Source organism: Podarcis vaucheri (genome assembly GCF_965113315.1).
Source record: "Podarcis vaucheri genome assembly, chromosome: 1".
Classification (NCBI taxonomy): domain Eukaryota; kingdom Metazoa; phylum Chordata; class Lepidosauria; order Squamata; family Lacertidae; genus Podarcis; species Podarcis vaucheri.
This window is the reverse complement of record NC_138759.1, coordinates 37,290,592-37,318,421: the sequence shown is the minus strand read 5'-3', so window position 1 is coordinate 37,318,421 and position 27,830 is coordinate 37,290,592. Positions and strand designations below refer to the sequence as shown.

General features: G+C 44.2%; 2 protein-coding genes across 9 annotated transcripts in view; one reads left to right on the top strand and one right to left on the bottom strand.

The window, feature by feature from the left end:
• Nucleotides 1-1,778, bottom strand: part of STRN3 (striatin 3) — a 42,536-nt gene extending 40,758 nt beyond the window's left edge. For all 4 annotated transcript variants that reach the window (XM_082202229.1, XM_082202231.1, XM_082202230.1 and 1 more), the window contains exon 1: nucleotides 1,178-1,778. In XM_082202229.1, coding sequence (XP_082058355.1) covers nucleotides 1,178-1,519 — 342 coding nt within the window. In that variant the 5' untranslated portion in view covers nucleotides 1,520-1,778. The remainder of the gene's footprint in view (nucleotides 1-1,177) is intronic.
• Nucleotides 330-27,273, top strand: AP4S1 (adaptor related protein complex 4 subunit sigma 1). Of its 5 annotated transcripts, none has more exons than XM_082202308.1 (6): nucleotides 330-600; nucleotides 12,706-12,881; nucleotides 14,567-14,653; nucleotides 15,873-15,941; nucleotides 17,914-17,925; nucleotides 26,867-27,273. In XM_082202308.1, the coding sequence occupies exons 2-6, from the start codon at nucleotides 12,744-12,746 to the stop codon at nucleotides 26,993-26,995; spliced, it is 435 nt and encodes a 144-aa protein (XP_082058434.1). In that variant the 5' UTR covers nucleotides 330-600; nucleotides 12,706-12,743; the 3' UTR covers nucleotides 26,996-27,273. The 5 variants fall into 5 exon arrangements, with proteins under 5 accessions (XP_082058434.1, XP_082058432.1, XP_082058436.1 ...); XM_082202306.1 differs by lacking the exon at nucleotides 330-600 and adding an exon at nucleotides 687-993; XM_082202307.1 differs by lacking the exon at nucleotides 330-600 and adding an exon at nucleotides 1,903-2,182.
• Nucleotides 27,274-27,830: the final 557 nt, after the last annotated feature.

The window sequence follows — 27,830 nt, the reverse complement described above, 5'->3', positions numbered from 1 at the left end:
AGGAAAAGCACACCTTCGCTTTTACATGCCTCACACTGCTCCTTACTTTAGCTATATGGGGACACACATCACAGGATACAGTACGAATGCAGGCTTTTTTTGTATTTTTTTAAAAAACCTTTTAGAACGTAGCTAAACCTCAGATGTGTACAGTTGGAGACTTTAATTATATAGCCACATGTACCTTCACACCTAGGCACCCAATTTTAATGGTCATTCACATATGACAAAACCAGATTAACTACCCAGCAATGCATGCTAAGTAGGGAGTCCTGGCCACTCCTGGATCCCTGACTCATGTGCCTATGTAATACTTGGTTCTGGCAAACACCTTACACCTTTCTGTATTTTGCTGATGTAACCCTAGATTACAAATGGATGAAGAATAAGCAGCAGCAGCCTGAAATGGTCGATCCGTCAAATTTATCCATTTCTCTCTGGTCACGTCTCCCACTTTCCGTTTCATTTTTATTTATTTTTAGTGGTAGTGTCACCCATGTGGGTGCTGAACAGAGACTGAAGGGGAAACACGCCTCCTATTCCTAGAAAGAAGGCGGGGTCCCTCGCCAAGAAGGAAGTGCGCGGCTTTGTATTCCCAAGGTAACAGCTGGAAATAAATAAGGTCGGGGGCTAAGAGCAGGTTGAGATCACCGTGTCCTTAGAAAGATGATGCGACTCGCCCTCCCGGTAGGCCGGAGAAGCCTCCCAAGTGTCCCGAGGGCTCCGGCAGCCGCAAGCGGGAAAGTCGCCGTTGCGGCCCCCCCGCCCCGCCCTCGAGCCCCAGCTAACTGTCAGGGCGCGCGGACGCTGCGGAGTCGGTGCTTTAAATTCCGGGGCCGGGGGGGGGGGAGACGGCAGCCCTCCCCTGACTAGCCTGACAGGCCCAGGCGGGCGCCATGCTAGAAACCAAAATGGCTGCCCCGGGGAAGGCTGCCCAACCCGAGGAGCCGCGAGCGGGGGAACGTGCCGAGTGACGCCCGCAGCGCCGGACAGGTAACTTTCTCCTCCCCCGCCGCCGCCGCCGCGTCGTCGTCCGTCCCTCACCCACCTCCCCTCCCTCCTCAGCCACGCCGCCGCAGCTCCCATCCCTCCTTCCCGGTTACGGACAGACCCTCCTCGCCTCAAGCCAGCCGTTCTCTCTCATTGTGCTTGTGTGTGTGTGTCCCCTCCGCCTCACCTGGAGCTCGGCCCTTTCCACCTCCCAGTGCGCGCGCTCCATCTCGAAGCGGGCCCATTCGTGCTGGATGTAGTGCAGGATCCCCGGGATGGTGTAGTGTTGAGGCCGGGACAGCTCCGAGCCGCCGCCGGGGCCCACCGCTTCCGGAGCCGCCGCTGCCGCCGGGCCTTGGGGTTGCTGCTGTGGCGGCAGGTTGCCTCCGCCGCCGGGCCCCGCGCAGCCCTGGCCGAGCAGCTGGGAGTTCGCGTTCCCTCCGGCGGGCGGCAGCGGCCCTTGCTGCTGCTGCGGCCTCGGGCTGGGCCCTGCCATGATCCCGCCGCCGGCTCCGGGATGTTCGTCCATTGTCTGTGGGGAGTCCTTCCCCCGCCTCCTCTTGCTGCTGCTGCTGCTGCTGCTGCTCCTCCCGCCTGGTGTCCCGAGTCCGGAGCGGCGCTGCTTGTGGGGAGGGACCGGCCCGGGGGTGTCAAGGACACGCGGAGCAGTAGCCGGGTGTCAGAGCAGCGCCGAGCTCCAGCCGCCGCCGCCGCCGCCGCTGCTGCTCCTGCCGCCGCCGGCCGCCATTACAGTCTCAGCTCCATCATCAGCCGGACAGATTCACTCAGCAGCTCGGCTCACCCACCCACGGGGTGGGGGGGGGAGAGGCGGAGGGACGCGGGGCATGCTGGGAAACGGCACCCGCCTTGCTCCGACACCCGCGCCGCCCTGCTGCACGCATGCGCGGGCGCTGCCTGAAGGAAATTATAGAGAGGAAAGTAGGGGATTCTTGCGCTCTGGGTGGTATTTGGTGTTCGCTGAGGGGGAAAAAAAATCTCGCTCCTTCAGTCCTAAATCAGTTTCCCGCGGCTGACTTTTTAACTCCTCGGTAAAACTCGCTTGTCAATGGCCAGGAGAGCCAGAGCTGCCCGCAGAGATGGTCGCTCTTTGGTTTTAAAGTGAGAATGACACTCGCACTTCACGTGTTCACTGTGCATTGTCCAGTTGTCATCCTCACGACAACCCTGGAAGGTATGTCAGAATGTTTCCCCGTGTTGCCGATCTGGGCGGTTGAGGTGAGAGAGTGTGGCTTGCCTAAGGCAACCTGCTGAGTTCCTGGCAAATGTGACATTTGAAATTCCTTGGTATCTCAGTCTTTTTGCCAGTTTACACAATGGTGTAAACTGTTGATAGTTGTAGACAGGGCTTTATTTAGCTCAGGAGGAACCGCCAGGAGCATGTGAAGAACATATAAATTCAACAGTTATCTGACCATGCTAAGAGTGCATTTTCCATTTTTTAGGAGAAAGCTTCCTATATCAAATGAGCCTCTTGCAGTGAATTTTTTTTTCTTGCCTGGCATTTTAAACAGCAACAATAATCACTGGTAGTCTACAAAGCATCCACTCATTCTGAATGTCCAAATTGGCATTTTACCCAACACCACAAACTCTGTCCCTTCTTCATTCCACTTCCATGAGATAAAGACATGGAAGGAATAAAAGGTTTTGTGACCCATTTTGAAAACTACCTTTCCATGATGGTATGTTTTTAAAAGATTGCAAAGGAGTGTATTCCATACTTAACTCCCTGCCACTTTAACAGTCTCTTGCTACTGCTTTCTCTCCTCAGTTTATAATTTTTCAGTAGGCTGCTACTGTTTGTTGCTCCTTCAGCTCATTTAAAATGGTCTCCCCGATGATGGGCTGTGCCAGCAAAACATTCTTGGCATTGCAGTTGCATTCCTCACATGTCTACAGCTGACTCCTTGGGGTGGACAAGAGGCTATTTCTCCCACCACACGCACAACACACCCTCCCTCCCCCAGGACATGAAACATGCGCTGATTTTGCCACTGCTGTTGTTATTATTACTCTGTCACCCAAAGTAGCAAGGCAGCAAATAGAAACCAGAGTACTGGCAGTCGGCAAACCAGTGTCAAATTACTACTATGAGTATGGGATTAAATTAAGAGAGGCTAACCTCTGTAGAAGGAGGGAGAGCTTTCTGAGCAATCCCTTGAGGGAAACTCCATCACAGGGATGTTTAAAACAAGGTTAGTCAGAGCCGTAGGGAACATGCCTTCTTTAGCCTTTGGTAAACTACTCAGTCATCTTTGCAAACCATATCCTTAAAAAGGAGCAAGTTAATATGTAAGCTATATATAGGAGCGTTTTACATCTACAGTGTAAACAAGTCACAAAATAAAATGTTTAATTGAAGGTATGAAATTAAAATACAGGAGTCTAGTGCTGACACACTTGTACTTCAAAGTAGGTTTCCTTTAAATAAAGTAGCTATTGCACTAAAGTGTTCTGTCACATCCTAAGTACCGAATAATGAGCAAATCACATTTAAAAAAATGCTTTCTTCTTCCAAAGTAAATTTGATACAGAGAGCTGGACTTTTAATGCTACAGTCATGAAACCATGGCTATAGGGGTCTTTTTTCTGTTGTGGGCTGCATGGCCAGTAGTGGGGCAGAGACAAAGATAAATGTTCTGGATTAACTAAACTGGAATAAAGCCCTGTTTCATTTTCCTCAGATTAGAATTCCCAGCCCTATCAAGGTCTATTGTTAGAGGCATTATGCCTTTGTTGAGGGATATATACAACAGCTTAGATAGGTTCTTGGTCTGATCCAGTAGAGTACTTAAGTAGAAGTATACCCTAAACGTTGACTAGGAAGTAATAAAAGTATAAGCAACAAGGTGGGAGTTATTAATGAAAGGCTATTTGTTCCCTGAAAAGCCTAAAGTGTTTTTGCTAGTACATCCTGGACAATTAAGCATTGCAAATCCATTTAAACTTGCATTTTTATAATCCAAAAACAGTTCCAAAAAAAAAATTGAGAACAGTAAACACTGGAATGTGAATTGGTTGCTAACTGTTTTCTAGATTCTCTTTGTAAAGTGAATAAACAGAGTATGACCGTTCCTGATGGCAACTATTAGCTTTTAATTCTTATTAATTGATCACAAGTTTTTATAGATTTTGTTTATCATAATGACCTCAAAGTAATTACAATATAAAAATATTGATAAAACTCATAAAATACAATTGAAAAATAACATGCAGTTTCAGTTCCATTAAGAACACAGAGATCCAGATTCTGAAGGGATCAACACAAGTTTCATGCCCCAAAGACTTCAGAAAGTAGGCGTCTTCACCATATGGCAAAGAAATCCCTTAATATTGAGGGTATCATGTTGCCAAGGGGAGGGAATTGCAAAGGTGGGCCACGACTACAGAGAGTTGGGATCTTCCAGATCCCAACACAACAAGCCATGTTTATTGGCAGGACCAGAAGCAGAACCCCGCTCAGCCGATCTCATGGTTTGAAACAGTCTACACCTAGATCCCTAGTCATGGAGGGCTTTATGTGTTAAAGTGGCTAATTTGGAGTGTCTTCTTCTTTGGCGATCACTTGTAGCCGAGTAAGATTGTCTTCCATGTACACGGTCTTAACGGTGTGTCCACAGGTGATTGTGGAGCCCAATTCTGGATCCACAAGTCCTTCCGCAGTGGAAGGCTCTTGTGGAAAGATAACTGCCCAGGTAGGAGAAGTGATTTATACTTTCCAACAATTACACCACTGAGTTGGATTTGTGGCGCTGCAGAGTGGTTGTTTTAGGCTTGTTGGTGCAGCACTTTGGTTTTTTTGGATGTTGAGCGATAGGCCAAGCTTTTCGTATGCTTCTTCGAAGATACAGTGGTGCCCCGCAAGACAAATGCCTCGCAAGATGAAAAACTCGCTAAACGAAAGGGTTTTGCGTTTTTTGAGTCGCTTCGCAAGTTCTTGCGAGTTTCTTTCCTTTTTCTTAAAGCCGCTAAGCCGTTAATAGCCGCTAAGCCGTTAAGCCGCTAATAGCCGTGCTTCGCAAGACGAAAAAACCGCAAGATGAAGAGACTCACGGAACGGATTAATTTCGTCTTGCGAGGCACCACTGTATTTAGGATGGTTTGGAGGTCATCCTCTGAGTGTGTACACACTACTTTGTGTCACACCTGCATGACTGAATCTTTTCATAACCTCATTCCCATAGCATAAAAAGAAGCATAATTAAATTCAAAAAATTTAATCTGTATCAATAATTTAATCAATATCAACCCTAAAGTAAGGTTTGGAATTATATTCTCATCATGCAGATAGCAGCTCATCATTTCCACCTGAATATTTCTGAGGATCACACTCTACAATGCCATTTTGGAGTGGGTTAATTAAAATAAATTCTCATAACCCTAAGGGGCATTAATTATGCTATCTTTATTTGCCTCTTCTATGGGCTAGAAGCTCTTGAGGCTTCCTTTTGAGTTTGTGCTGTTTACTTTTCCTTCTGAAGTGGCCCATTCTTCAGTTGAAACCACATAACCTGAGGATACGTAAGAAAATTTATACTTTTTATACGACTCCTATAATTTTATGGAAGAGGAGACACACATTGTTCCCACTCATCCCAGCATCTTGCTGTTGTTATTAAATATTATTATTATTAAATATATACACATGTATATAATTGAGAGAAGAATGAAGACACAATAAGGTTTATAATATAAGTTAGGGAATGGAGAGAGTGAAAAGAGAAACAGAACAGTCTCAGAGTTACAAACAACACAGTAATTAATTCAAATTAATGGGTAGCATGTTTAAAACAAACAAAAGGAAGTACTTATACAACACATAATTAACTAATAGAATGCATTTCCATATAATGTTGCAATTATTAGAATTAGTGGTGTTGAAAAGGATTAGGTAAATATGTGGAGGATGAAGTTCATCTGTAACTCATAACTATAATAACCAGAGCTACAGTGTTTGTGCTCAGAGACTGTGTACCATGTGCTTAATTCAAAACTAAGGTGTTGGGACAAAAATTTGCCTGGAAGTAATCCTCTCTGACCTGGAAGCTGTTTCCCAATAATTACAGAGGGAAAGGCATGTAGCTCATGCTCAAGACATGTGCTTCTTTATTTTAATCCCACATGTTCCTTGATCAACCTGGTTGTGCTGAAAACAGATTGTGCAGAGCAGTTCTAACTTGGGAATAGAGTGGCAAATTCTCCCAATCCTAACTGGGGCATGGAGCAGCCAGGACAGAGGGTGGTAGCAGTCCGTCCCCCCACCCCCCACCCCTATTTTTGCTGCACTAGCTGCAGCCTGGCACAGCACAGGGCTCAGATCAGGTTCTTCACTAGAAAACAGGCTGGCTTTGGAACCAGCAGCTCTGTTGGCACAGTGCTGCTCTGCCCCTCAAACCCAGTTTTAGGACCAAATATGATTATTACCAGCAGGAACACTGGCAAAAAGCAGTATGCACTCCATCGCCCTTTCAGGTTCACAGTGAAGGGAGACTTCTGTTGAATCCTTACCAACACCAGTACGGATCAGGGGTTAGGTATTTTTTTAAATAGAAAAGTTAAGTAGACTGCACCCAGTTCCTATGAAAATCACAGGTCTTAGGTCTGGACTTTGTTATCCGGCTAAGTCCTCTGGCCTTGATCAAAAAAACCTTCAACTCAATTGTCATAAAAATAGATCAAGTATAGGCATGTACTGCAACCTTTCTGTGGACCATCCAAATGGAGTTAGCAGACCACAGTTGGAGAATCTTTGCTCTACCCCTAAGGTTTTAAAATGCCTCACATATCAATTACTCTTTTGTCTCCTTAGAAAGGTGTTGTATCTAAATCCATTAACAATAGCCACAAGCCCTTTTGTGAGCTTTTAAGAGTACTCTCCTGACATGGGAGTGAAAGTTATTGTCAGCTTATGAGGAAAGAGTACCTCCTGTAATCTGTAAATAGCCTAATATTCTCTTAAACAGCTCCATATTTAAGAGCGAGCTGAGCATTGCATTTGGCATAAAGACATATGCCTATATCTATAAATAATAATAATATAATTATTTTACACAGTGGCTATGTTTCATAGCAAGAAGTTCCCCAAGAGGAAATTCAGCATCCATCTATAAATAAAATCAAGCATTAAGCAAATGAAAGAGTGTAAAATACTGTACTTCAGAGCAGAGCCAGCAGTGAATCAGACTATGGTGGCTATAGTTACTATGTATAATGCAAATGCAGTGGGAAATATTACAGGTTGGTTCTCTCACCAGTTCAGTCGTCGTTTGGAAGTCGAATGGAATCCGTTCCAGAAGTCCATTCGACTTCCAAAACGTCCAAAACCCAAATTGTGGCATCTGATTGACTGCAGGAAGCTCCTGCAGCCAGCCGCAAGCCCTGTCGGACGTTCGGGTTCCAAAAGAACGTTCACAAATTGGAATGATCACTTCCGGCTTTGTGGCGTTCAGGAGCCAAAACGTCTGAGTTCCAGGTCATTCAGGAGCCAAGATATGACTGTATCTTCAATTTGACCCAATAGGAATTGGCCCTTCTGCCTCTGTCCAGTACTTATAATCATAGCTGATTTCTTTTATAATGTTACTGTGGCATTCGCCCCAATCCAATTGCTCTGGGTAGTTTGATAACTGTACAAATAAAACTGGGGTTGAGCCTCTCTAGGGCCTGGGGAAGTAAAGAGAAAGTCTATTAAATAAAGCTGTTTTGGACAATCCTAGAACAAGTCAGGGGACGCGGGTGGCGCTGTGGTCTAAACCACTGAGTCTAGGACTTGGCAATCGGAACGTCGGCAGTTTGAATCCCCATGACGGGGTGAGCTCCCATTGCTTGGTCCCAGCTCCTGCCAACCTAACAGTTCGAAAGCACTTCAAAGTGCAAGTAAATAAATAGGAAGGTAAACTGGCAGGAAGGTAAACAGTGTTTCTGTGTGCTGCTCTGGTTTTGCCGTTCCATTACGCCAGAAGCGGCTTAGTCATGCTGGTCACATGACCCAGAAAAACTGTCTGCGGACAAACGTCAGCTCCCTTGGCCATTAAAGTGAGATGAGCACCGCAACCCCAGAGTCATTCGTGACTGGACTTAACTGTCAGGGGTCCTTTACCTTTTTTAGAACACGTCAATGGTATGGTGAAATTATATTTACCAGATGGGGTGTTTGAGGAGGGGTAGTACATCTGGTGGGAGACATCTGGTTGTGCTCCTTTTGGGGTAGTTTGTCCACCTTTGGTCTCCACCCTGCACTTAGCTCTCATCTGTGGCTCCTAAAAGCTGTCAGCATATAGCACTGGCCATACCCCAGGCCGACAAAACCAGGTGAGGGTAGCTGATCGGTCTGAAACCCTTGGTGTGTTAGGGATCTCCTCTGCATACAAAGACAGGTTCCATCATATTGAGTGGATGAGACCAATAGTGGGTCCAGTGGTCAAGAAGGCAGTTTCTGCATGTGCTGTAGAGGGAAATGAGGGGCAGATGGGGCTCGACAACCTGTAAAGGTAGCCCATGTAGCAGAAGGAAACACTGACCCCAAACCTCTGCTGCATTGTGATGATGATGATAATAATAATAATAATAATTTATTATTCCCCGTCCATCTGGCTGGGTTTCCCCAGCCACTCTGGGCAGCTTCCAACAAAATATTAAAATACAATAATTAATCAAATATAAAAGCTTCCCTGAATAGGGCTGCCTTCAGATGTCTTCTAAAAGTCAGATAGTTGTTTATTTCTTTGACATCTGATGGGAGGGTGTTCCACAGGGAGGGCACCACCACCGAGAAGGCCCTCTGCCTGGTTCCTTGTAACTTCACTTATTGCAGTGAGTGAACTGCCAGAAGGCCCTCGGCGCTGGACCTCAGTGTCCGGGCTGGACGATGGGGGTGGAGATACTCCTTCAGGAGAAGAAAAGGCTAAGAAGTAAACCCTACAGAAATCCGGAGTGGAGTCCCTAAGATGGTTGGATGGTGCTTTGTATGCCACCTCCTGGCAACTTCTGCAGCCAAGATGGCACCAAATGTATTGCTCTGCTTTCCTTTGGGCCACATCAGTGAGGCTGAGAGGGAGGTCTTGTCATCTTGGCTGCCCAGGACCTCCATATGCACATGGGCTTGTGTCCCAGTGAAATTACTTAAGTGTTGCCAACACAGCGGTTGATGTTCTTGAAAAAGAGGAGCTTTGTATTTTTGTATTTTAAAATGTGTGTTTGTGTGTGTATGTGTATATGTATCTAAAATGTGTGTTTGTGTGTGTATGTGTATATGTACCCAACTCTTACACGGGAAGACACCCGAAGACACCAAAACCTGCATTCCTGTACCCGTGAAAATCTACGAAAGCAAGTATCTATATTTATATATACATGTACATATATGAGTAAACAGCTATAGTGCCAGCCATAACAATGTACAGTATACATTTCTGTTAAAGTTGTGCTGGTGGTGTCATTAGAACTGTCTTTGAAATGCATTAGAAGTTTGTAAAACTAGTTTGACTAGATACTGTGGCAGGACAGGAACACTGAGCAGGTCTACTGTGGGTAACTCCATAGTACAGTAACTATAGTGCCATCTCCAGTTCTTGGAAAAATTATAGGGTCTTCAATAGGAAATGTATACAATGACTCTCGTGGGTACCACCTTAAATACACATGCACAAAATGATGACATCCATAATGCATTCTAAAGGTAACTGATACACCTCGGGTTAAGAACTTAATTCGTTCTGGAGGTCCCTTCTTAACCTGAAACTGTTCTTAATGTGAGGTACCACTTTAGCTAATGGGGCTTCCTGCTGCCGCCATGCGGCTGCCGCGCGATTTCTGTTCTCATCCTGAAGCAAAGTTCTTAACCAGAGACAATATTTCTGGGTGAGCAGAGTCTGTAACCTGAAGCATCTGTAACCTGAAGCGTCTGTAACCCGAGGTACCACTGTATTTTAGCGTTCTTGCCTCTAGAGAGGAGAGGAGAGAACATCCAAACTTGAATATAGTTAATTAAAGTTCTTGATACTGGTCACTGACCGTAATAAAATGACTTGACTTGAATTAAAGTTAGTTACAGTGCCAGAATCACCAAGTCAGAATGGGATGGACCCATTAGTTGCAAACAGTAGGGCAGGATCAAAGCAGCTGGAAGTGGTGTTCCACATATACTCCTGCTTGTTCAGCCCTGTTTCCCCCTGCAGCTCTTGTGGCTTCCCAAAAGCCCCTGATGGTTTAGAGATCTTCCACAGATCTTTCACAGATGCATCAGTGCTGGAATTTGTGACACCCCCCCCCCCACGCAAGGCAGTGTTTCCCTCACACAGAGCTCTTTAGATCCCAGCTTATCTCTACTAAACTATCTGGGAAACTAATTTTCTAATTATTCTTCTGCAGATTAGGCTGTGAAAGACTTACAGCATACCTTTAGACATTTGTTCTTTCTGGAAGATGATAAACTAGGCCAGGGGTCTGCAACCTTTAAGACAAAAAGAGCCACTTGGACCCGTTTCCGAAGAAAAAAAAACTGGGAGCCGCAAAACTCGTCATTATAAAAATAACTTTTTTGTCACTTTTTATTATTTCTTTGTTTGACCCCTCAGAATTACTCCTCCTCATAGAAATAAATGTTAAATTAACAAGTTACCTTTTTGTGTGTGTGTGTGTTCTTCACTCCCCTTCAAAACAGTGACCAGCGTACACGCCCCCTTTCAATGCAGTGACCAGCGTACATGCCCCTTACAATGTAGCGGGCAAGCAGGAAGGTGACGTCGGGACGGTGCGTGACTAACACACGCACTGCCCCCATGCGACATCACAGCCAGTACAGCGCCCGCCACAGTGGGGAGTGTCGGGGCGCACAATGCGCCTCCTCCCCTCGCTAGTATCCGCCCTGGAGCCGCGGGTTGCCGACCCCTGAACTAGGGCTTCCTTGAAGAACTGATGAAGGTTCATCTAAACTGTATTTAGCCTTTAGAATCCAAAGTTAAGTTGAACACTGAGTTATAAAAATATAAGCAGCCATTTGTTATTATTACTTTAACATGGGTAAAGCTGATGACTTATCATCTTAACCAGGCTGGGGAAATGAAACCATCACACCTGTCTACAGACTGAATTTTGCAACAATTACTCATGCTAAAAGGGTATTCATGGGAGCAATTCAGTTCAGAATTAGTGGAACAAATGAGAGGCTTGTTCACCACATTGCGAGCAATAGATTCACTGCTGCTGCTTGATACTGAGGTTGCTGTTTTGGAGGAGTGCCTAGAGAGGGGTGGTGTGGGAACAATAGTTCATTTAGCTTGCTTGAACTAGGCGAGGGACTGGCCCAACACAGGACATGTTAAAACATAGCATGATAGTGTCTGGGTGGTAGGTAGGTGATGAAATTTGTCTGCAAAATTAACAGGATAATGCCTCATGATTATTTCATACGTGGGTCATGAAAGTGACCCTGGAGTAGTTCTGTGCTTGGCTAATTTCCGCCTTTATAAAGGAATTTTTGCAAACCTTGGCTGATGGCATGGATCGCACTAGGTTCCAGTGTAATCTGGAATTGGCGAAAAACATAGATGGGTGGCTTCTTTGACCCTTCACTTTTTAAAAGTTGCTTGTTAACTCCCCCACGCAGGTAAGGGTAAGGGGGGTGAACTTAATAGTGAACTTAATCACTGAGTGAGGATTAGACCATGTGAGTTAGATACTGAACAAAGAGCAATGCCCTAGGCAATTATGATAGGGTATTACCAATTTCTGCCTTTTATCTTTATGAGCTTTATATGCTTGGGGTTAAGAAATGCTGAAGAATACATCTAGAATTAATGGCAATATATTATAAAAATGAGGGACGCGGGTGGCGCTGTGGGCTAAAGCCTCAGCGCCTAGGGCTTGCCGATCGAAAGGTCGGCGGTTCGAATCCCCGCGGTGGGGTGCGCTCCCGCTGTTCGGTCCCAGCGCCTGCCCACCTAGCAGTTCGAAAGCACCCCCGGGGGCAAGTAGATAAATAGGTACCGCTTACCAGCGGGAAGGTAAACGGCGTTCCGTGTGCGGCTCTGGCTCGCCAGAGCAGCGTTGTCACGCTGGCCACGTGACCCGGAAGTGTCTCCGGACAGCGCTGGCCCCCGGCCAATAGATGTGAGATGGGCGCACAAACCCCAGAGTCTGTCAAGACTGGCCCGTTCGGGCAGGGGTACCTTTACCTTTACCTTTATTATAAAAATAGCCCGATACTATAATATGCCATTATAATAGGCTTTAGAATAAATGCACCTCGCTCTCCCCTCCCCATCTTTTGGTGGTTGGCACATTAATGCAGAAGGAGGGGGGCAAATGCCCACAGTTCTAATTTCTAGCTTTTCAATTTTCTGCAGAACACTATTTTTCCACAGTAGCTAGCTATGCATTTCCTCCCACATGCCTGCTAAACATATCTCCTTGCTGGAATTTGCAGAGTGGGAGGGGTTTCGTTCTGGGAAATGTCTGCTTATACTTTATATGTTAGTAAAGCATTTTACAGCAAATGTTGAGGGGGGCACATCTAAAGCTTCATCCCAGCATGGATCACCTACAGGCAGCTGGCTGGGATGTTTTATGTGGCTTTAGAAGCCTCGTTCACCTGAACCCACAGTCAAAGCCTAGAAAAGGTTGTCCTTAACATAGTGCCAATTCAAACGATGAAGCTGTTAATTTCCTTACAGTTTTATTTAATCTCAATTTCAGTTTTGACCATCTAGCCTTGAAAGAGCAGACAACGAATCATGATCAAGTTTTTTCTTATGGTGAACAAGCAAGGGCAAACAAGACTCTCTCGATATTATGAATACATGGACCTTCATAAACGGACGATACTAGAAGCTGAAGTAATCAAGCATTGCCTTTCCCGTTCAAAGGAGCAAGTATGTCTTTTTATGTAGACATTTTAGGGTCTGATTGGGGCAGACCTATGACTTTGAACTTGAGCCTTCACCAAGTTCACAGCAGGGGTACATTCTGTGTATAGCACAAGTGTGTGTATTTGAATGGGATTTGGCATGCAAAAGGTGTGTGCACACAAGATGTTGGAATCTCCACCTAATCTCTGCTCTTCCCCACAGCCACTTTTGTCCCAACTTCCAACATCAGAGCTTGGCTGGGGGGGGGGGGGATAACCTCAGGAAGATGGAATGGGGCAGCGGTGCAGATGGTTCAACATCCCTTGCCTGTACAACCCCTTTGCTTTTTAAATGGCACTCTCCCACCAATTTATGTTGTTTAAAAATTAACTCTTGAATGCTGCATGTTAGGTGCTATTTGTGCCCATATATATAGTATGATGATTTCTTCAGTTCACCCCCTAATGTGATGGCTCCCAATTTTGGACCTCCTGATGTTTTTGGACTACAACTCCCATCCCTCACCACTGCCCCTGCTGGCTAGGGACAATGGGAGTTGTAGTCTAACAACATCTGGGGGCCCTTTTTCAGGGGGAACTCATAGGAACTCAGTCTTGGCACCTCTCAGGTGGGCACCATTGCCATTCTAAGAAAATGAGATATGTTTATGGTGAGTTCCAGCACCTCTTTCCCTAGAAAAATAGCACTGCCAATAAATGCTCTAATACGTTAATTCATATAGGTCCGCTCCATATAGAGATATGTGCTCTGTCAAGAAAACCATCTTTTTTATTGTTAGCCAATCCTTCCTTCATCTGCAAACTGTTGCTAGGGTAACAGAAACAAAATAATTTTGAAACCCTCTTTATTTCAACAAGACAGTGGAAAACTTTGGGGGGGGGGGTATACAGTGGTACCTCGTGTTACGTACTGTCCCCCTTACAAATGCTTCGGTTATGCGCTCCACTAACCCGGAAGTAGATGCCCCTTGTTGTGAACTTTGCCCCGGCATGCAAGCGGAAGTCATGCTCCGGCAGCACGGCAGCAGCGGGAGGCACCATTAGCAAAAGTGTGTCTCATGTTACAAATGGTTTCTGGTTACGAGTGGACCTCCGGAACGGCTTAAGTAACACGAGGTACCACTGTACTCTAGGCACCAGGATAGTTTCAGGATCCTAGCAAAGGCTGTGACACTGACTTTGAGTCAGCTCAGGTTCTTTTAAGGATCAAGCTAGATGTGATAGTGGTGTGTGAGCGATATGTCGTTTACTTAAAAACAAGGGGTGGGAAAACATGTGAGGAACAGATGACATTAAGTAAGGGGAGCACAACTTTACTGGCTCTTCTTTGTTTTAAGCAGTTTTCTCTCAGTTGAGCTCCAATGAAAGACCTGGGCTGGGAGAAACTGCTTAAGGCAACGGAGTGCAACAAAGTAAGGAAGGAGGGGGCTGGTTTTGTTAAACACAAAACACACGTCAGTGGGCTGTTTTACAAGTAGAGAACAAACCTCCACCCATCCTTGTTTTATATGTAAACAGGGCATTTTTAGAACTGGCATATAAAAACAATATTGGCATCGATTGTTCTGCCCTTTAATAACTTACTTAGCCTGCATAACCTAAAAACTGTCCAGATGAAATATTAAATAAGCAGATAAATATCTACAAAAATGTGTCATCCATCAAATTTTATCTATGTCTTTTTTTTAGTGTTCCTTTATTGAATACAAAGATTTTAAGCTGGTGTACAGGCAATATGCTGCTCTTTTCATAGTGGTTGGAATTAATGAAACCGAGGTATGTGTTTATTTCTTAACTATGTAAAGAAAAAACAAATATTGATCTATGAACTAAAGACAAATACCGAACCTGATATATGCCCATTGCTTCAGTTTCTTCCTGGTTTCCATGTGTGATCCAGTTCCTTATATTGTGTCCTTCACTCTGCAATATCTAGCTCTCCCACAATGTAGTTGCATAATAAGAGATGAAGGAAATGCAGTATAGTCCCTTTCAGCAAAACCAAGAACCCTATGGCACCTCAAAGACAAGCAGGGTGTCATGAGCTTTTGTAATCAAGACCCTGCAAATAGAGACTTGACAAGAGACCAGAGACCAGGGTGCTTCCAGGTGGGTGTTTATCGTTGGATTGGTACACCACATGCAAGCAAACCTTTTACAGCACCCATACAAGGTCATCATCAAAAAGCCAGCCCGTATTTTTTTCTCATGTAATATGAATTTATTATTTTGAGGGGAAATCTGATAAGTTAAAAAAACCCTGTTACTCACAACCCACTAGCGATATCTCAGTGACCTGTTTACAAAGGAAGCACCCTTGAGAAATTGTTTTATTCATGTATGTATTTACAACCTTTCTGGACTGCCTTTCATCACATAACAGTCATCAAAGGACAATTTTCAAGCACAATATAAAACATCATACGACATAAAACGACAGTGAAACACAACAATCAATAATATCAATCATCAATAAAACATAGCAGCATAAAATAAGCCTGAGGTCTTGGTCAGTCTCTCCTGGCTTCTTCCAAAAGCCCAGAACATTAAGTATGTTTTAACTTGGCAGTAAAATCCCAGCTAGGATGCCACCATCCATTTTGCCAGGGAAAGAGTTCCATAATACAGGTTCTACTACAGAGGAAGCCCTGTCCTGCGTCACCACACAGCCAGCCATGCCTGCCTGCAGGACACGAAGCAGTGCCGCCCCCTGCCAATCATGGGTTCCAGGCCATTCTGAGCACAAACATCAGCATTGGCATGGTCTGCATGCAATTAAACCTGATGTGAAATTCAGTGTGTTATTGTTTGTAATGCTGCCCTGGTACACTCTTTTTAATTTATACTTCTGGTGCAGTGAATTTTAAGGTCTAATGATCAGACTACTCGTTTTGTTTCCTAAAGCTTAAAACAAAAATCACAACTGTGAGCTTTATAAGTAATGTAGAAAAGTTAACAGATCACTGGTTTCTCTGATGTTCCAACTGATTTTCAGAATGAAATGGCTGTCTATGAACTCATTCATAATTTTGTGGAGGTTTTGGACAAGTATTTCAGTAGAGTGGTAAGTATGATATTGAACCAAATACAAACTCTTCTCTTTTTTTAGAAAGCTTTCATATGATTTATTATATCATAGACCTATTAGTCTGAAACATTTGCACCATCATAGAGTGCAGATATTTGACCTTTGGATTTATTTTTATCAAAAGACATCAACATTTAAGTCATTGGGTATTAAGCAAGTACACAGGTGGCTCAAGTCTGTATTATTCCACATGTACAGAATTATAGCTTTGTAGCTGCCTTGGAAATTGAGGAGAAATTGAGCAAAAGCTAAAGGAGAGCTTTGATAACTTGCTCCCAACTTTTGGATGTTTCTATTGGGACACCAGGAGAGGTCGAACATCTGAATGTAAGCTCTGACTATGTCATTAGATAAATATAGCACTTTGAAAGAATCTTTGAAACTCACAAATCTAAAAATACTGAGATGACAAATCATCTCTCTAGTAAAGGACAGATGTTCTTTTCTTTCCCACAGTTTGTTCTTTCCTCCTCCATTATCATCCTAGCTTGAGATACTGCCAGAATTCTGCAGATATTATATGTTAATTTTACTTTCACTAGCTCATCTCTTGGGAATTAACAGTTCAATTTGTTATATCATTTACTTGTTCTCTGTGTTACAAGCAATTAAAATAGAAACATGCATGATACGATGTACCACACTTTTCAACCCTTTTAGAGTGAACAAGCCAGCAGCTTCGAGCAAGGCCAGTCTCCATGGGGTGGTGCAAATTGTACATTAGACTCCGTCTTTCAGCCAATAGATGATCATTCAGAAATAGAGATATAGCCGCATCTGTTGATTGTGTTATAATCACAATTCAGACAAAACTGGTATTAGGAGGCAGTGCTTAGAATAAGGCAGGCAGATTTTTAGGAAATGTGCTTTCTTAAATGGGTGGCAGCTTCACATACGCATGTTGGGGCTTTCACTGTGTGCATTATGGTCAAAAAACAAAATAAGCTTTATTGTACTAGCCAAAGGCCATGACAAAACCATACAAACACTGTCAGGAAAAGAAATACCTATATAAACTATATAACTGTATATAAAAAGCAGAGCCAGTGAATTGAACCATCAAGATCATAAAATGCAGATGCACGTGTGTTCACAATATGATGCCCGACATGCAGAAAGATACACGTTCAAGGAGGAATGCCATGGCTATTTTTAACACTGGATCGCCTCATAACACACCAGCAGAAATGTGATGACTGACACACAGCCAGGACTTATGTGTCTTCCAGCAATTTGGCAGAAGTGCAAAACAAATCAGCTGCCCACTTTCACCGAAAACAATCAAAGTCTACCTGCAGAAGGTAGCTTTAAAAGTGTGAGGCCAGCATCTGGTGGAAGCTCCCACTCAAAAGAGGATTTCCCATAGTTTAGGGCTGTGCATCTTTGCCTCATCCAAAGCATAGCAAAAGACATTAACAGCTACTAGATACGGTATGCAATAGGTCTTGCTGCACAACAGTGTGGGGAAACTGTGACCCTCCAGACATTGTTAGACCCCCAACTCCCATCAGACCCAGCCAAGGATGCCCAAAGGTAGGGTTGCCATATTTCAGAAAGTGAAAATTCGGACACAAAAGTTGTATGGGTTGCCATATGTCTGGATCTTCCTGGACATTACAGTGATTTCCACCCGGACACTGTTTCCAACGGCCGAATCCTGGCTATGTCCAGGAAATTCTGGATGTATGGCTGCCCTACCAGTGGTCAAGGAAGATGGGAGCTGTAGTCCCTTAACTCTGCTTTAAAATAAGAAAGTTGTACTGAAAATGGCTGTAAAGGATGAGTGAATGTTTACAAGCTCCATGATAATCCCTTGGACCAAAAACCAATATACAAATAAACTTTAAAAACACTAATAATAGTGTACAATAATGTACAGTAGTCAGAAATGGAACAACATCAGTCCTTTGCTCTTGCTGATATGTCCCTTTTCCTCTTCTTTTTTTAGAGTGAATTGGATGTATCCTTTCAGTTTTCTCTATTTATGTTCCTGCTCCTTCCTGCGTCTGCCAGGCTGCGTGGCATTCATAGGAATCAAAATGTTGCCACGATGGGATTAAACTGTGTTCAGCAGAGGTGACTGAGCCATATGGATGGATGGTTTGTAGTATGTGAATAATAACAGTGTGGAGGTAAGTTGTTAAAAGGCTAGTGATATGGGTGGTGATATGATAGTTGATGCTGGGAAATGCAGACATTTTGTCTAAAGGTAGGAAATTTCCCCTTGCTCTACTTGCTGCATGCATAACTTTAATAGATTTCAGTGCATGAACACAGTAGCTGTGATTGAATCTGTTGCTGGGCAAAGGAAGAGCTCTGTCCTCAAAGGAACCGAGCTCTGAGCATTTATTCCTACCATTGAAAGGGATCTCTCTCTCTTTCTCTGATTGCTACCTGCTTTTCAATGGCAGAGGTATCTGGACAAAAGTCTCAAATGGAGATTTAAGCACATGGGGTGAATAGATACAGGAGAAGACTAGGGATGCAGATTAATGTAGTCTGCTTGCTCATTACAGCTGTTAACGTTCAACCGAATGACCATCTCCTTCTGCACGAACCTGCCTGAGCTGACCACAGTGTTTAGTATCAGATCCATTCATTGATTCTGCTGGCATAATGTAGTGGGAGAGGATTTGAGATGGTTGCTGATGACCCAAATGGGTTGGGTAACATCTCTCTCCATGTGACGGAGGCAGGAGAGCAAAGAACTCTGGGAGGCAGGCGCAGTCCCCTCAGTTTTTTCTCTCCTGCCTGACGGGACAGGTTTTTCTTCTTATGAGAGTTATCTTCTGTCATACTCTCAATGCTACTGGAGGTGTTATGGGTGTGTGTGTCCCCCATGATCTGGCCCTGCTTATTTAAGGGAAATGGAACTACGTCTGTAATATTTGGGGAAGACAAAAGGGGACATTCCAGGTGAGACTTGAATCCCCTAACATACCCCTGGGTGAAAAATATGCCAACCCCAGAAATGGTACACTATGTTTCCCTGTAGCTGTCCTGACACCTTCTACCATCATCAGCATGAGATAAGCAGGGCTCAGGATTTGGCAGTTTTCCAACCCAGATTCTCCCACCTCTATCCTTTTTGGATTGGAGATCAGTGAGGGTAGCATCAGAAGTGGACGGTCCTGAGAAACCAACAACAACAACCTCTGTGGTTGATGGAAGTAAGACAATTAAAGGGTGACATTACAAACACTCTCCTAATTGCATGCTAAATAATTGTATGATTAGCTCAGTCGGTAGAGAATGGGACTCTTAATCTAATCTTAGGGAAGGAAATTTTGCAATGAAAGGGAGGCTCCATTACATTTGAGTCAGGATTCCACTTAAAGAGGAAGCTTATTAGTATCCTCTTAATTACACATTAAGTACACATGAAGCAAAATGTTTTCAGTATTGTAACTGCAATACAGCAAAATAAAATAAAAAATACATCTTTGTGGAAATAGCCAGAATTTAAGCATTCCCTCACTACCCCCCATAAATTAAATCTCAAGTTTTGCTACTTAGCATGCTGGTGTATTTGACAAGTCCCAGCTATGTGCATGGAGAAGTGGGTGGAATTGTATTAAGCTCTTTAAAACAACTGCAGTAGGTGCTGATATCTGGGAGAGATGAGTCATTTAAAAAGATTACAAAAGCAACAGTTGAAAGTTATCACATCAAGTTTGGTGTGGCAAAACGGATCTGGAGTGGGAGTACTTTATTTTTTAATGCCTGTACTTCTGTGTAAGGAACAAGAGCACAGTTTTTCACATGAAAATAAGACATAGATGACCTGCTCTGAAAAGTATGAATTGCTGCCTAGGTTGCACTCCCATGCACATGTACTTGTAAGTATTACTCTTTGAGCACAGCTTGACTGACATCTAAGTAAAGAAACATAGGTTGGTGCTGTGCATTACATTACATAAAAACATTTAAGAAGAACATATCCATTTTCAGGAGAAATTACTGAATTTAGCTAACACACAGGCACTCCCTGCATTGAAGATGTAAGCAGGTGTACAATAAACCTTATATCGTAAAGACACTAGCTTCCATTGTGCTTTGATTTTCCCAACAGAAACAGAACCCGGGTAAGTGCCTGGAACCCCCCTGGAATATTGCTACTGCTAGGCAGAGACTGGGGCTGACACGCAACCTTCACAACATTACTTAAAGAAAATAAAGTCCAATAGTGATGCCTCATGCAGGGAGATGCAGTCCGTGGCATTCCCACAGTGACGGTGGCAAGATTAGTGGAGCCCTGGGTTGGCAGCCTTGCAGGGCCACTGACACCCTGACTTACCCCTCCACAGCCTCCCTCTGATCTCCTCTCCATCCCAATGAGCACAACGACCTCTCTTTACTGCAGATCAACATCATGCTAAGCTGGAGGAGATGTTCCTCTCTTCCAAGCCCAGCAGTAGGCTAGGAAGGAAAACCACACTCTTGGCTATTCAGATATCACTTTCTTCAAATCAGAGATGGCATTTTTCCCTTCCCATCACTGTGATGGGCTGGGAGGAAGGGAACTTCTCCCAGCTGCATGCTGTGATGGGGAGGAAAACCTCTGTCTCTCTTCTTCTGCTCAGTCTGAGGAACCTCTCATTCTATCCCACTGTTGAGGTGTTGAGGAAAGCCCTCTCCTCAAAGGTACCTTTCCCTCACACGTGCCCCCATTGCTGGGAGGTCAGAGCACTCATTTATATGTGCTGAGACCTAAGATCTCATAGCAGTAGCATCACTGGTTTTGCCCTCAATCTTGGGGGGTGGGGGCCCTACTGCAGGACAGTTTCCTCGCCTTTGAGCTAAAGACTTGCCACTTTTCAGTTGCGGTCCATCAACACTTAAAGGCCAAAAGCTTTGGTAAGAAAATATTTGCCAGAACCAACTTAATGCCCAAGCATTAAATCACATCAATGCACAATGCTTCTAATAAAACACAGGTATTTTTGAGGCATATGCTAATGGAAGCAAATATATTTAGTGACTGAAATAGCTATGCCAGTCACTGAGCCAAAACCTGTTTTGTCTTGGGGTGACACATCTGGCTCTATGAAACTTGAGAAAATACTAGGTATAGAAATCATCAGTGGTAAGTAGATATATCGCCAAATTATATTTCGGCCTTGTGTTTGAAAAAATATATTTCAAAGCATGTTCATACAGCCTACCTTTATTAGCCCCTTGCCCTCTATTTGAAGAGCAGTTCAGAGTTTTATTTAAAGATAAATAACCTTAAGAAGGAAACGTGGAGGCTTTGAAGTTGGTCATAAACATTGAGCAATAGGGCAGCAGAGACAGGTCACCTGGTCACAGTCTTCCCTTATGTGGTGAAGGGTAGTTTTATGTAGGGTAGTTTTATTAAAATTATAGCGATTTTGCAATTTCTTTTCTGTCTATACTGTATTTGCACTAGTTCACCACTGTGCTGTATTCATTGCCTATTTCCTAAGGTTCTAAAGGCCGTGAGTGGCGGGAGGAAGGGCAGGAAGAAAAAGGATGGAAATGACTTTGGGAGGTTAAAGGGAGGCCTTGGTGAAGGGGGAAGAAGGGTCTCGCTATGTGTGACAGTTTCTGCACTGCATTGTTTACAACAATGACAGAAGTTTGAGTAAAGCAAGGATGGAGAAACACTGAGAGGGAAATGGCAGTTTCCTAAAATGGCAGAGGTTTGAATGTAGCAGGGATGGATAAACAACACTGAGGGTTTTTTTAAAAAAACACACACCCAACAACAACAATAATTAACAACAACGACTTATTATTTATACCCTACCCATCTGGCAGGGTTTCCCCAACCACTCTGGGTGGCTTCCAACAGAATATTAAAATACAGTGGTCTGTTAAACATCAAAAGCCTCCCTAAATGTGGACAGGCTGCTTAGACGAGTGAAACCAACCACCTGTCTCCTTGATCCTTGCCCATCCTGGACAAGGATCCAGTGAGCCAGTGTGGTGTAGTGGTTCAGAGCGGTAGTCTCGTAATCTGGGGAACCGGGTTCGATTCCCCGCTCCTCCATCTGCAGCTGCTGGGTGACCTTGGGCCAGTCACACTTCTGTGAAGTCTCTCAGCCCCACTCACCTCACAGAGTGTTTGTTGTGGGGGAGGAAGGGAAAGGAGAATGTTAGCCGCTTTGAGACTCCTGAAGGGGAGTGAAAGGCGGGATATCAAATCCAAACTCTTCTTCTTCTTCTTCTTATAAAAGCTAGCCGGGAAGGGCTGGGCGATGGGCTTCGCGGGGTCATGAATGCTTCTCTCTCTGAGGGAGCCTTCCCAGACCTGCTGAAAGAGGCGGTTATCAAACCGCTTCTTAAAAAACCATTTTAGATGCTGCCAATATGGCTAACTATCGCTCAGTCTCAGATCTTCCATTCTTGGGCAAGGTGATTGAGCGAGTGGTTGCTGAACAACTCCAGGCATGCCTGGAAGAAGCGGGCCATTTGGATCCCTTCCAGTCGGGATTCAGGCCTCATCATGGGACTGAAACTGCCTTGGTTGCACTGGTCAGTGATCTCCGGCGGGCTAGGGACAAAGGTGAAAGCTGTTTCCTAGTTCTGCTGGATCTCTCAGTGGCTTTTGACACCATCGACCATAACATCCTTCTGGAGCGTCTAGAGGGGCTGGGAGCTGGGGGCACTGTTATACAGTGGTTCCACTCCTTCCTCCTAGGCCGTGTTCATAAGGGGGGGGCATGAGTGTTCAGACCCCTGGGCTCTCACTTGTGGGGTGCCTCAGGGTTCTGTCTTCTTCCCCATGCTTTTCAAGATCTACATGAAGCCGCTGGGAGAGATCATCAGGGGGTTTGGGCTGGGTGTTCATCAGTATGCAGATGATACTGTTGGATTCTCAAGCCTTTATCAGAGGTAACTGACCACTTTCCCGGCACTCGGCTTGAGATCCTTGTTGACCTCCCCGTCTGCGTCTCCCGGCAGGATACAGGCAAGGTCACGATTGGTGATCCCACTCAGCGTGAGAGGGACACACCACTCCTCCCTCCTCCCTGCTTCCCCAGGGAGGGGAAAGAGACAGACAGAAATCTATTTACATTGCTTTATTTCTGTCTTTGCATCAGTACAGAGAAACACGTCTGCACTCTCCAGTCTCCAACAGTAGAGAGACAAACTCCACCTCTGTACTTCCAGTACAGGTCAGATGACACTCTGAGCTAACATCCGGTGCTCAGTACAGTGAAAAGACTGCCCCTTTGTTTCCCTGGTACAGTCCCCAACAGTTACATCCTGTTTATCATTCCAGCCACCTGCAGCTCGCTCTCGCATTGCTGCTTTTTCCTGACAGATACCCAGCTCTACCTCTCTTTCAAATCATAACCAGTGAAGGCGGTGAAGGTCCTGTGTGAGTGTCTGGAGGCGGTTGGAGGATGGATGGCAGCTAACAGATTGAGGTTGAATCCTGACAAGACAGGAGTACTGTTTTTGGGGGACAGGAGGCGGGCAGGTGTGGGAGACTCCCTGGTCCTGAATGGAGTAACTGTGCCCCTGAAGGACCAGGTGTGCAGCCTGGGAGTCATTCTGGACTCGCAGCTGTCCATAGAGGCACAGGTCAATTCTGTGTCCAGGGCAGCTGTTTATCAGCTCCATCTGGTACGCAGGCTGAGACCCTACCTGCCTGCGGACTGTCTCTCCAGAGTGGTGCATGCTCTGGCTATCTCTCGCTTGGACTACTGCAATGCGCTCTATGTGGGGCTACCTTTGAAGGTGACCCGGAAACTACAACTAATCCAAAATGCGGCAGTTAGACTGGTGACTCGGAGCAGCCGCCGAGACCATATAACATCGGTCTTGAAAGACCTACACTGGCTCCCAGTGCATTTCCGAGCACAATTCAAAGTGTTGGTGCTGACTTCTAAAGCCCTAAATGGCCTTGGTCCAGTATACCTGAAGGAGCGTCTCCACCTCCATCATTCTGCTTGGACACTGGGGTCCAGCGCCGAGGGCCTTCTGGAGGTTCCCTCATTGCGAGAAGTGAGGTTACAGGGAACCAGGCAGAGGGTCTTCTCGGTAGTGGCACCCGCCCTGTAGGATGCCCTCCCACCAGATGTCAAAAAGAAAAATAACTACCAAACTTTTAAAAGATATCTAAAGGCAGCCCTGTTTAGGGATGCTTTTAATGTTTAATAGATTATTGTATTTTAGTGTTTTGTTGGGAGCCGCCCAGAATGGCTGGGGAAACTCAGCCAGATGGGCGGGGTATAAATAATTAATATTTATTTATTTATTTATTTACTTACTTACTAACTAACTAACTAACTAACTACTACTACTACTACTAAACAGGGCTCTCCCCCCCCCCAGTTTTAACCAGGAGAAATGGGTGCAAATAGAAGGTAACGAAACAGAGTCTTTTCCAACGGCCTTCTAGGCATGCTCAAATATTGTTACAACCCATCCCACCCCCCGTTCTTCTCTCTTCTTGGTGAACTCAAACTTTTCTCTCTTCCGTTCCTCAGCTGCCTTATGTGTGTGAGAGAAAGAAGGTGGAGTCCTCAAATACTCCATAGTACCTTCACATAATATAGTTCACTCCCAGTACTATGAAGTTCCAGATTGAACATAGCAATTTAGAACAGATATTAACAAGCAAACACCCTTATATGTATAGCACCCATTTTGTGCAATCCTGCGTCTTTTATTTATTTTTTTAAAAATCATGTATTATTACAGCCTGTTCCTTCAATGGTAAATACACAAAATGTTTAGTGACCAGCCGTAGTTACCAAGGAAGATGCATGTTCAAGTTCATACTCAGCATAAAGTTTGCTGGGTGGACCTGAGCCAGTCCCTCTCTTTCAACCTGACCCACCGCACTGGATTGTTGTAAGGATAAAATGGGAAGGGGTAAGATAATATATAGTGACCTTTGGAGAATGAATGGGACAGCGGTGTTAGTTAATTAATAAATATACAGTTACAGGTTTAGTGATATATCTTAACCTCAGATCACTGAGATTTAAAATCCCAAGGGTGGAGTTAGGCCAGCTAAGCTACTAGCAGTGGGCCTGATCTGGGCCTCTCAACTGGAGCTAGTGCAGCTGAAATGCTCAAATTGCCACCTTCCACTCTGGCCAAGGCAAGCATGTGGGCTTCAGATATGGTAGTGGCTCTGCCACTCAGTTTAGCCCAGCTGAACTGAGCATTGCAGCCTAAGGTTCCCATCTATAAAAAGGAAGTAGTAATATTGATTATATTGGTTTCCCCAAAAGATTAGCAAACATTAGTACTGTACAGGTTTGTCGCTGGTTTATCTCCCTGCATATAGCCAATTAATATTCTTTCAATATATGACTGCAGTATAATCCTGATGTGAAAAATCCCTGGTTTACTCTCTGAAAGTTTTGGTAAAATTTCATTTAAAAAGATAAGCAAGCCCTTTAGATTCTGATTCATTTTTAAGTGAGGGTTGGGCGTTGGACCGATGCTGTCTGCAAAGGAGTGGCATCGTTTAGCTGCAATGCTTTCGCAAGAGGACCCAGCGTGCCTAAAAGAACCAAGCAACTTGCCCTGCACCTTTGGGAAGAGCAGCTCAGGGAGATGAGGAAGGAACAGCCTGAGTGGGGAGGGATGCACTATGAGCTGCAGTCACTTGATTCCCAATAGCAGATGAAGTACTTGTTGGTGGAATGAAGAGTAGCTAGTTGTGGAATGCTGCCCAACAGGGTGGGGCAGCTCATATCTCACTGGGGGAGAAAAGAAGCCTCTTTGGGCTTCCAGTCATAATACCAACCTCCAGTTATCTCTGTAGAAACATTTTAAAAACACTTGACATGGAATGCATGTCTCATCAGATCCTGGAACCAAGGAAGCAAATGTTGAGTTTCTTTACTCTTTGTACAGGGGGCTTCGTTTTGTTTTCAGGTGGGGAGTGCTGCGATTAATACAGAACGTGTTCTAGCTGTTTGCTGGCTAAGTTAGTAGTACTGAAATGTTAGATCTCTGCGGACCTCTTTTAAATTTCAGATTACACAGCTGTTCTGGCTGGGGCTGATGGGAGTTGTAGTCCCAAAGATCCAGTCAAAAAGCTCTGGCAAACACCAGGTTGGGAAAGGCTGGTATGGATTATTACATCTCAGTGCACCCGTATTTCCACCATACGCGGTAAATACTTTAATGCAGTAAGAAGATACCTTCAGCAGGTCAAACGAAAGATAGGAAGGTTTTTTCAAGCAGTTGTGATGTTTTCTCAGTACAGCTGTTTGCAAGTTAAGGCATGTTGGAACAGTGAGGGACTGAAAGCTGGATACACAATTTTTTCATTTGAGCACTTAAGCAGAGGAAGAATGTCTTTTCAGCACTGATTCCACCTCATTTACGCATATAATTGCACTACTATGGGGAAAATAGGGGACTAGGGATCTCTGACCAGGGTGACTCCCCTCAAACTACAATTCCCAGGAACATTTTGGGGAAGCATGAGACTGATTTCTTGTCACTGATTTGCCTTAGCAGAATTTGTTAACCATTTTTCCCCTTGTGTTCTGAATGGTCACTTTGCTAAGCAACTGCTAAACATATTGAAGCATTTTAAAAATAAATTTGAAAATCAAGCTTTTCAGTGAAACTTTACACAGTTATTCTGGACTGGCTCTCTTAATGCAAGTCACAATAGGCTGATAGCTGTTAGAATAAGATTGGTGTTAACCAACATCATTTGCTACTTCTGCTGTTTCTCTTTTCTACATCTCTTTTAATTTACATACTATTATACACAATAACTGTATAGTTGGTTGTGAAACTGGAGTTACAATGTTATAATTTTTGCAGTTACCGAAAAACTCTTTAGAAAGTTCATCTGTTAAGCACTTAGATAAAAAAACAAATTTGAGTTCTGGCATTTTTCAGTTTAGTCCTGCTTATTCCAAAAGAAATTCCTTAACTTTATATGTACACAGATCATGTTCAAATTGGACAGAGTGCACATAATTTTGGATGAAATGGTATTAAATGGTTACATTGTAGAAACCAATAAGACCAGAATTCTCGCACCTCTTCTTGTTCTTGACAAAATGGCTGAAAGCTAGGAAGACTATGCCAGTGAAGGGTGTGTTCGCACAGAATTCTTCAAAACAGAAAGAAGGAACAATGAACTCTGAGGATTCAAAGGCTAGTCTTGCAACATTCCAAATGGGCTGAACTGAACCTTTTCATGCTAAAAGACAACTGAAGGAAGCAGGTGCCACACCTTTACTATCTACCTGTGAAAGGTTAATTAGTTACTGCTTTAAGTTTTTAAGATAACAAAATATTCTCATTGTGTAGCCTGTAATCCAGCTGGTGAAATAAATAGACTCTTTAATAATATATCTGTGTTTCACTTTTTCATCAAACAAAATTAATAAGGCAGGCTGGGAAATGCTAAAAAAATACAGGTGTGCTTTGACTACATGCAAAAGCAACCATGTTTGCCTAAATTGCAGAACTCTAGCATCCATTGTATCTGAAAGTGGACCCTCGACCACAAAACCTTATACCTTAATAAATGTGTTAGTTTTTAAGAGTTATCACCCTATGTAAGTCTCCATTTGACTTTGGTGAAAAGGCTCTATTGTTCACTGAACTTGCGTGATTCCTCCCCTAATTCCAAAGGGGGGGGGCCTCAATAGGTTATCTTCAGATCTCAGATCTCTGTCATGACCTCCCTGGAAGGGAAACTTGTACCTGGGCCAGGAGGGATTGAACTGAGACTGAAGATGAAAAGATTAGCAGAAAAGATGTGATGATCAGATAGATGATTTAGCACCTTCAGGGACTGTTTCCCTAAGTTTGGTCTAACCATAAAATTTTCACCTCCATAGAGGGTTCCAGATTGTATGTGGATGCAAAAACCTTTTGAAGAAAACTAAAACAAAGTTTGAA